Here is an 11,021-nt window from a genome sequence, read left to right on the forward strand (position 1 = left end):
GCATAACGTCTCAATTCTCCTAAAAGAAACTAAATTAGTCATTCTAAACTACCAAGCCCAATTTCACAAAGTTATGTTAGGACAAATTCATGATTTTACCTTTAATCTGTGAACTCAAACAAATGCAAAAAAAAAAGCTACCTTTCACATGCGCGTGTCAGTATGACATGTTCATGATTGCATGACCGTTGGTGTCCTGATGTGTCACGCAGTGTACACAGTCAATAAGTTTGCATAATTGATTGATTTACACGCAAACTGCAGTACCTTCGTAAATTGGGTCCCCGAATGGACTGTACTTGCACCTGTATCATAATCTCTATAATGCATACGCGCACATATGCATATTATAATCACGTATATTGTAGTCTTACTTATGATATTAAAAATACTACAAATACACATACTTATGCTTATATGCATGTAACAAATGTAATTACAAATGCAATGGAATTATAAATACTGGTGAACTGGCGTACTTTTCACACATCTTTCAATAAGAACGCTTCATGAATCAAGGAGTTACTTCCAATGCTGCCAAAGGTACTGTAATACTTGTAATGCGATAATACAAGGTATTCGTATCACTGTGGTTATTTTGTCTAATCAATTTCAATTCAATTTCAATTTATTTCATACTTCTTGCATACATCAATATTACATCAAAAGTAATGGCATTTGTTCTTGTATTATATACTTGTCATTACACCGTTCGTAATATGTGACAGTGCACCTCAAAACGAACATAAAGTCGCACACACTGATTTTGCGTGAGGACTGAAAATAAGTGAAATGGGTCAACCTAGCCGAACTTGACTTTTTCATATTTTCTGAAAGAGCGGGTCTTCTTTTACATTATGCTAAAATTTGGTATCATAAAACGGGCAGGAAAGTGTGTTTTTTTAGCAGTTTATCTCGAACATTTTTGATAGAATAGTGTGATTAGGTGTGTCTTTAGAATCCCTTTTTCATTTCTGAAAAACCTTGTCCACACTCTTCACTTTCAACTCTAATAACTTTTGAAAGGATAGTGCTACTGCTTTGAAAGTTGGCATTAAGTATGGACAGAATGTGTTAATGAGGCACGCTTAATTTCAGTTTAATCTGATAATCCCTTCATTGTTGTTACTCTGGTGGTTTACTTCCTGTTTTTTGTCCCATTCATCACACAGTCAGCACGGTTTGGTAAAGATTAAGCGCTTGAATAGATATTGTACTTCAGAGCCTCTTTTCTCGTTCACTCTTTTCCTGAGTTTGTGCTTTCTTTCCAATATTTAGATAGGTTAGGAGAGTCCATTTCATTTGAGTTATACATCATTTTAAAGCTTAAAGTCTGCTCTTTCAGAATATGGTCTTAACCAAAAATTCATGTCTGGCGACTTTTTGTTTGTTTTGAGGTGCACGGTCACATATACAAAACAAACAAGAACAATATACAGTAGTTATAATGATAAGTGATCGAAATCTCGGTTCGGGTTGTACAACTGGACATACATGAAGCAGAGATCAGTACCCCCAATCCTCCCCCCCCCCCCCCCCCCCGCCCATTATCTTCGTCAACATCAACAGGCAATAAGTCACTAATGAACAGTGCATTCAGAGTAATATGGAAGGTAATATTTGTGAAAATCTGGTTCTAATCATGAAAATCTTTAGGAACCATTGCAAGTCGAAGCGATTTTGAGGAAGTAAATTAAAATAATGATAATAATAATAACAATAATAATTCAGGGTTACACCTCAATCAGACTTTGGCTTAGTCGTTTTCTTCGAGCGGGAGCAGCAGCACCGACAGACTATCCATTTCATGATGTATATCTCTAATAATAAAATGACTAGGAGAAAGACTAATACATCAAGAGAGTTATGCTGGATGAAGTTCAGGTCAGCTGCTCGAAGGCGGAGGTGATCCCCGCCAAACTTGAGGACGTGTTCCACCCAGAAGACCACGGCATCTCGGGGCGGAACTGGCTGGTCCTTCATGATAGCCGCCGCTCGGGCCATGTTGGTCTTGTATCTGCAGAGAAGTGCAGTGTTTAAACTTTGATTGAGATTTGTTTTAAATTTTAGCCAATCTCTCCCCCCCCCCCCCACAATAAAAAAGTAACAACTGGTGATAGTCACCTGTTCATTTTCTTGCCTTAGAAAACGTGATGAAATAGCACGCACAATAGAATAAAAAAGAATTATGATTTTCATTATTTACTTATATTGATGTAATATTCAAATATGAAGAAAAAACCCGAGAAGAGGTCAGGTCAGCTTGTTAACAGGTTAAGTATTAAAGGGGAATTCCAGACGATTTTCATAATTGCATATCATGTAATACATAAATCAACAGCTCCATGTGAAGAGTTTGTTCGCAAAAACCGATAAGTCCATTTTTGAAGATTTTGAAGTACGGTCTTTGTCATAAGTACAAAATAATACCTTTTGAATGATATATTGGTCACTACATATAAAGTTACATTTTTGAAGTCATGGTCAAAAGAAGCAAACATTTTTTTATTATTCTCTTTATTTTTCTTGACCTTTAATCGCAAATATCTCCATTTGGCAAATATGGACTTATCGGTTTTTGCGAACAAACTCTTCATGTATAGATTTGTGGAATTTATTCTGGTTCTTGAGCAGAGAAACAATACTTTGAAAAACCTTAAACAAATTACACTGAACAAGGATGATGACATAGGAGGCTCACATATTTCAGAAATTAACAGTGCAATTCCATTTTAATACCGCTTGCTTGCGAGTTCACCTGTATGTAATCTATGCATGCCTTTTTATTTTGTTCTGCTTCCTTGAGCCCCAGCTCATGCATTCTTATGGTGACCCTGCCATGTCGTCATCCTTGTTCATTGTAATTTCATATAAATTTTGAAAATATTCTTTTTCTTCATCCCAGTTATCATAAATTCTGAAACTCTGTCCTCGGTACAGCTAATTTATAGTTGTTTGAATGTAAAAATCTGCAAATCATCTGGAAGTCTCCTTTAATGAAAACAGTCTTTGTTCTTCAGCGATGTTTTAGTCCCAACTTCTCACTAAAATGTTATGGGGTATTCATACTTTCATTCAAATATTCCAATTCCAGCAGAGTTTAGGAGAGCAATCGGTAACCTAAATAGTAGTCCACGTTTCTAAGTAAATAACAAGCCGTAAGGTAGGATTTTGTTGTATTCTTTATAGGATTCTTTCTTCCAAACCCGAAGCAGTTAAAGGGGATGGCTAGTAACTGATCAGTGGGAATCAGCGGGAATGCTGGGGGATGATTGTTCCAATCCTTGTGGGATTCATTTAAGAGTACATTATATATCTATCTTGTTGTGTGAAAATTGTTTGCTTCAGAATGGTCTCATATTCAAGTAATGTGCAGTTTAATGTTTTCAGGTTAGCATGCCTGTACAGTGACGGGGCATTAAACTGCACATTACATGAATATGAGACCGTTCTGAAGCAAATAATTTTCACACAACAGCAGATATATAATGTACTCTTAAATGAATCCCACAAGAATTGGAACAATCATCCCCCAGCATTCCCACTGATTCCCACTGATCCGTTACTAGCCATCCCCTTTAAAACCAAAAGAAAAAAAAAAACATTTACGAAAATCTTTCAGAGATAATTTCGCGTAAAATTATACATTTATGTTGAAAAAAATGGGGAAAAATCCAATGAAGATGTCATCCTCTTTAATTAATCAAAGGTAATGTTTACAAGGCCATCCGTCCGTATGATTGAGCAGGTAAACTTACTTCGGATTTGTGAGAATCTCATCGACGGCCACGCGGAATTCTTCCTCCGTAATCGTGTTCTTGTCGACGGCGAACCCGAGTCCCTTGCTCTCTACCCGTGCTGCGTTCGCCATCTGATCTATCGCCAGCGGCATCAGAAGCAAAGGAACGCCGTGACTCGTGGCTTCGTAGACCCCCGCTGCCCCGCCATGGTAGATCAACATTCGGGTCTTCGGATGGCCTGCTCAATGATCACGAAAAATATTAATTTCTTATAAAAAATCAGATTAGGGTAAATAGATTAAACGACACATAATTTAGGGTTAGACACTAACTTTTCCTTTTCTCTTGCAACTCGTTCAGGCCTCTAAAATCTTTTTATTTGAATATTTGGTGTCCCGATTTGAAAAAGAGATGATAATCAATTTTGGAACTTAGTTGTCTGATCGGGCCCCAGGGAGATAACCTTTTCGAAATTTTTGGCGCACCACATCAATTTTTAGTTACGTCGGGCTATCCGGCAACTACTGATACCGAACCATGCGTACTAGGCACACAGGCAGACTTCCAATAAATAGGGAAGGCGTTCTATGGATGGTTTGAAAGGTATTGGAATGCCAGGAATTTGGTATTTGATATTCGATCGTGGTGGGACATCCAAAATTCTCTTTCTTTGATTTCATTCCATTTAACCCTTCCTGTGCCCACGAGTCAAAGTATAATGTGCACAAATTCCAACCGCATGTCCGTATAAACACATTGGGTATGGCATGCAGAGGGTTAATGAAGTCAACATCAGCATAGATGTGGAACTGGAGATTGACTTCTGCAGACGAACAGTACGCGCGGGATGAGCCATCGTGCCTTAACCCTATAAAGCCCAAGGGAGGGGGCAAATTGTGCCCCCCTACCAGATTTTTGTTTGCCACTCCTACACCCTTTACCCAATTTCAACCAAATTTGAGGACTTTTCCTAAAATCTTATTGCAAACATTTTGATATATAATTTACCTATGTCTGACATTGCCGATTGCCATAAACTGACAACCATGTTCATCAGATTTTGCATGTTTTTCTGTTCAAATTTCAATCAACGTCTATAATAATGAATGAAATGAGGGTTTTCTTGGCTGTAATTTGCTGAAGGACCAAAAATATGAAGTAATTATGGTCGAGAATTACCCTGACATGGTCTTCTAATTTTTCATTTATTTCTATATGACGTAGGCATCAAACAATAGATATGATAGAAATAATCTAAAATACAACATTTTCCAAAGGCTACCCTTTTATTTTGTGACGTTATCACACAAGCTTTGCCTGTAATATCACTTGTTGATAATATTATCAATCTGCAAACTCAGAATTCCAATATTATGGAAATAATTAGATGTGATACCAATTTTGTGCCTATCCCAAGCAATACCCAAATTCCCAAATTTCATATAGTTCTTTATATTGTAATGAATAGCGCCCCCACATGTTGACCTTGAGAAATTTCAACCATAACAAATGATGAAAGTTGACTTGCTTCTCCTTTGTGCCAAACGTGAAAATGATTGATATAAAATAAAAACATAGACACAGGGGATAAAGAATATAAAGAAAAATATGATTTTAGCATATTTCCTATGTATTTCTTTGTATTTGGGCAAATAGCGCCCTCAATAAGTGACCTTAAGAAATTTAAAATGTTGGGTCACGCAGAGTATGAGTTGCTCTACCGATATGACGGTGATACAATATAATAAAGAAGTTAAATGGGGGGCACAATGTGCCCCCGCCCCCCCCCCCCCCCCCCCCACCCTCCACCCCACCCCCTTGGGCCTGGAAGGGGTCAAAATAGCTTTGGCTTTATAGGGTTAGAATATGACTCATGTAAAGAGAAACGCGCTATAATAATCTTTGAAAAGCCAAGCTGAGAAATCAAATAATACAGGAAGATTTCTATTCCACAAATAAGGTGAGACTCGTTAGTCTGTATCATACATTAACCCATTGTGTGTCACATTACTACCCTTCCATAGGTATTTTGTGTGTATTATTGAGTCATTGGCATAGAAAGGGTTCATAAAGCAATCACTGCCAATCCTCACCCTTATTACACAACAGGTCATTGTAACGTAACAATTTATGTCGCGTTGCCATTATACGGAAGGAGAAATTGCATATCGGTGAGATAATAATCTTTGACGGTATAATAATTATAATTTGTGATTATTCCGTGGAGGAGAACGGATGGTTGAGATTATGGTTATGAGTGTATGAAACATATTTCAAGCGAAGTTATGCAGCTATTTGAAAGGCTTATTGACAGATGGGAAATTATTCAAGATATTGGTACTTAACGGTCCTACATTTTCTGAAGTGCTTACTCATACATTATGCAATTAAAAGTGTAGTGCCAATTAAATACTTGAATAATTTAGGGACCCACAACGAGAACAAGAAATTCCACACCAAGTAGGTCATTTTGTGGCAGCCAGTCAGAGATAAGCGTGTTGTTGCCAAGGCTACGAGGTTTGGCTCCTTTGTACCGCCACAGCACCCTCTGCGGCATTCTGAAGTGACGTCACAGCCGAGCCCTACGTGAAAGTGTAATGTTAGGCTATCAACGACATGAAGACTTAAGTTCTATAAATACATTATATTATCACGGGGGTCATGTAAAACTTTGTCAATACATGCCGTACTGCGAAGCACTTTTATCCTTTTATTGAATCCTTTCTCAGTGAGAAAAAAAAAAAAGCTCTGAAGAAACCGAACGTGAAAAGATCATTGGGGGAAGACTAAGGGGACTATACTAAGGCCTTGATGAATAATGAGCGGATGACTCTTTAAACAGGTATTCATAATAAACTAGAGAGGGGCCGTCAAAGGCGGCAGACCCACGCCTTAAGTACAAAGTCGGGGTAAACATAATGTGCATTCGGTCATCTACCAGAATTCGGTCACTTAATTGCTAGTGTGCTTTATCACCAGCCAGTGAGTTCTACCAAAGATCGTACACTGAAGTGTACGATCTTTGGTTCTACAGTCACATCACACGCAAATCACATCATTTCACATACGGTAACACTCATTCACAACAGGAAAGTCCTTTAGTCTCCTCCCAAAATCCATCAAAAATCCCAAATTCCACCGTCAAGTGCAGAATCGGAACTTTTCCAAGCGGGCGCGAATTAAGTCCAGTTTTAAGAGTATTGTCTACGCGACGGGTCGCCGAAAAACGCTAAAAATCGAGAAATACGCCGTTTTCTTGCGGGATATTTTGATTATAGCAAGCCGAGAGTGTGATGATATCAAAGGTCGTATGAGTGTACGATCTTTGATGGTATCCACAAAAGCGCAAAAGAAAAACAAAATTTACGTACCCCCTAGGCAATTACCCCTATGATTAGTGTCTACGGAAATTATTCAATGCAAGGGTTGAATGCAAATGTCTACTGCACCAGTATTCGGTCACCAACGAGCGCCGCAACGTCCCCGATGCAATTTTGCACCAACAGTGTAGAGCGCGATGCATTTTCAGCGGCCTTGCACACGCATTGACATTGAGCGCGCATATCGTGCAGTGTGACTGCGACCGAGCAAATGCTCCTCCAACGAAAAAAAAAAATCAATGTTAATTTGAAAAATCATCAAAATACGGGCCAGTTTGTGACGACGGAGAACGAACTTTCATAAATCTAAAAGGACATAGTCCCTCAAACAGGCCTAAACGTAAATTTCGGAATTCTTACGAACATTTGAGCAGCGAAGTCGGATCGTTTGGGAGTTTATGTTTTCGTATGGTAGCGGAAAATCGCAAAGTGAGAAACGGGAAATTTTCGGAGTGGTCACTATACCATAGGGTCAAAACTTCAAGGTCACACAGAATTTGCAAGGGTCAACCGATTATCACCAAAATCTAATCGATTCTTTCCTGCAATTATCCAAACATCCCCTGAACATTTCGTGCAAATCCGTTTACCCGTTCTCTTGTTATCTTGTACACAAACAAACAAACAAACAAACAAACAAACAAACATACGGAACCCTTTACACAACCCCCTGCCGATTTTCATCGGCGTGGGTAATTATGAAAGAATTGCTTATGCCCATAACTTCTTCTCACCTATACTGCGGGTATATGACCGTGTGATCATACCATGAAACATCGAGTAAGTATATATCCACATGTTCGTTTGTCAACGGAACACGCTTGTAGGAAGTAGAGACACTTGAACCTTCTCCAACGGAAGTTGCTGCAGCTTGCGTTCTTAAGACCTGATAACGTGCTGACGCCCAGAAGTGGGAAAGCTGGCCCCGGTTCGGGTATATTCGAGAATCACATCACGAACCGTGTACAGCTTTATCACTGACCTCAACGTTTAACAAGGGCACATACAGCCACATCTTATTATGGAGTCGCTCGTAACCTATGAACCTACGCTCTGTATGCATACATTTACATTTCGCTGACGGGTGCTAATCATTGTTTTTGAATGTACCCCGGTGGGCAGCGAATAAAGCTTCAATTGATTTAATCGGACCACGTATGAATCCCAACGCTATAACTATGTCTCTAACGTTAGCCAGTACTAAGAGTAAGAAGAAAGGACATTATCATAACATTATTGATAATGAGTTTCTGAGTAATGTCGGATTTGCCGCGGTTTAAGATGGTTTTATTTTCACTTCGAGTTGATGAAAGTTTACCTTTTCTCTAAACCTTTCCAATGCATGTTTAGTGAAATTCATTTACAATGTATTGTCTTCGCGATGAATTTAAAAGAATAACTATTAAATAGGTAGATGATATGATAACAATAGTTACATTATATATTCCTCTCATACATCTCACTTGGTATGATTGGGTGTTCCTGGAATGTGCAGAACATCCGAGAATGGGGACAGACAAAAAGTGAAAAGTCGCTATTGATAATGAACTGTTTTGATTAAAAAAAGCTATACTGCTAAAGAAAGCCTGAATGTAAACACTTTAAAAAAAAAATCAGATTTCCTAAACATTAAGCGACTGTTTGGTCAACCTATTGTTTAACTATTATCTGTAGAAGCCAAGAATCTAATGATAATTTTTAAATGTATCTGTTAAGCACATGCTCTCACCTAAACAAACAAACAAACAAACAAACAAACAAACAAAAAAGGGGATTACATTGTTTGTCATACGCGTTTGCTCCATTTTACAACATTGCACTTTTGACTATAGTCAGCCGTCCTGTGCATTCCAGGAATACATCATGAAAACGAGCAAACTGTCATTCCAAAGAAAATTAGTCAGGCTTTCTTATGATGTCACATTCAAATGAAATGATGCAGATTTCAGAGAAATATGATGCATCGAACTGGAATTGCAAGACATTTTGAAGGGGTTTATGTCCATAGAAACTTACCAATGTGAAAACAATGATGCCATGGTCTCCAGAACCTTCTACAAAGTCCTTCAATTCCTTTAAAAAAGAAGAAAGAAGATGATGTTGCACAACATAAAATTTTAGGAAGCATCAAACGTACAACGTTGACCTGTTATGAATGATTCTGTAGAAGATCTCAACCTTTATTGTATCAAGGTTACATTCACAGGTCTAACTATGGATGTACTTTTTCATTTTTAAAGGTCAATCGTAAAATTCACGTTAAGGGCAAGAAATTGAAAAACATTTGGGTGTTTACAGGATTGTACAGCTGCCATGAGCTAGCATTGATAACAATGATAAAGGTGGAGTCAGTTCTAAACGTTGCTGTTGCAAAAAAAAATTGTGTCTATTTAATATCTATATACAGAAATCAACAGAAAACTTGTCAGGCAGTGCAAGTACGAACAAATCGAATTCGGAGAAAAGTACTTGTGACTGATATTGATGCTACTTGCAGAATTTTAGCGAAAATCTCATTATTTAATGATATGCCCCATTTCCAAGGAACTTTTACCTTCATGTTTCTTTTCGTTTTGTTTCGATTTGTTTTCCTTTTAATTTTAGCACTAAAGCCTTCTTAAAGTAAGGAGGGGCAGGGTTTCGTGTTGATGTACCTTTGGTAGAGGTTTAGCAGGCTTTGCGGTGATGCCTCCGATAGGGATCCAATTTGGAGCCGTCGGCTGAGCAAACTCGAAGGCGAAGTTGGAGTAAACCAGCCAAAGTTTGGATTCAGCCGTAAGCTGCCTGAGACTGAGGTCAGGACGGATGTTAAGCTCTCTCTTTATTCTTTGCACCGGGTACGTCGCGACATACTCCACCGTTGGCATGACCACGTAGCGGAAGAAGATGTTCATGAGGCGCTCTCTAAACGACATCCGATCTGTATATCCCACAAAAAGACTGTAAGGTACATAGGAGGATGGAACGGGAATTCCGAAATGATCCTCGGTTACAACAATAGACCGTCGGACCGGTGAGATAGCCACGTAGGGAACCTCCAGGTACTGGCCAAGGAGAAAATCGCATCCTTCGATAGGCATGGTAATGATGAGGTCATATTTCTCCTTCTTCAGTTCATCCAGAGTATCCGTATCATTGAACAACGTTACACATGCTTCGCTAACCAAGGAGACCTTATCCCGAAAAGCCTGTATGACTCCCAAGGGCCCAACTTTACTCAGGTGATTCTGTAAGGACGACAGACTGGCAACAATCTCCTCCAGTTCTTCCCTGGACCGGGGGCTGGCAAAGAATTTCTTGCCGGTGACCGCTGTGTCTGTGAGACCTTTGGTGATCTTATTCATCGGAGCGAGGAGGGTGACGCTGTGTCCCCTCTCAACCAGAGGTTCTGTTATGGCCGAAATTACGATGTGCTGGCTGTGAGTGTTGATGATGGATGTCATCGACAACAAGATCTTCGCCCCTTCGGTCGGCAGCGGACTTGCCCCGAAACCCGCAAAGACAAATATGATACATAATCCTAACTCCTTTAGGTATGAGTACGATGGCGTTGCTCCAGTCATTCTGCAGGTTACTGTCCTAAGGGAAAACGGTGAGTAACTCTTTCTGGTTTGGTAGTGATTATGGCAGGAACAAAGTTCGTAGATGCACACAGGAGGTCCAAACTCTCAGGTAGGGCTAACATCAAAAATATGGTTTTATGCGAGACTCCTACTCATACTGCCATATCCACGTACACCAATGGAGCGTTGACCGACCAAGTACCCATACAGCTAAAGTGGATAGACTTCGTCATCCAAAAGGTGCATTTGTAGGCACTGCATAATTCATAAGACACGTTTACACAATAATTATTATGCGTATGCAACACAAAGCTTCACTGCAGTGATTAGGTCAAGAG

General features: G+C 39.2%; 1 protein-coding gene across 1 annotated transcript; it reads right to left on the reverse strand.

Annotated features, from left to right (window-relative positions):
- Positions 1 to 1,740: 1,740 nt before the first annotated feature.
- On the reverse strand, positions 1,741 to 10,683 carry LOC139745421 (UDP-glucuronosyltransferase 2C1-like). The gene is given in 6 exon segments (XM_071655811.1): positions 1,741 to 2,017; positions 3,759 to 3,978; positions 6,198 to 6,295; positions 6,297 to 6,322; positions 9,137 to 9,193; positions 9,775 to 10,683. Coding segments are annotated over 6 exon segments (1,587 nt in total).
- Positions 10,684 to 11,021: the final 338 nt, after the last annotated feature.

Source organism: Diadema antillarum, unplaced genomic scaffold (assembly GCF_040938485.1).
Source record: "Diadema antillarum isolate AM-2024a unplaced genomic scaffold, OU_Dant_1.0 seq00001265_RagTag, whole genome shotgun sequence".
NCBI classification, from domain to species: domain Eukaryota; kingdom Metazoa; phylum Echinodermata; class Echinoidea; order Diadematoida; family Diadematidae; genus Diadema; species Diadema antillarum.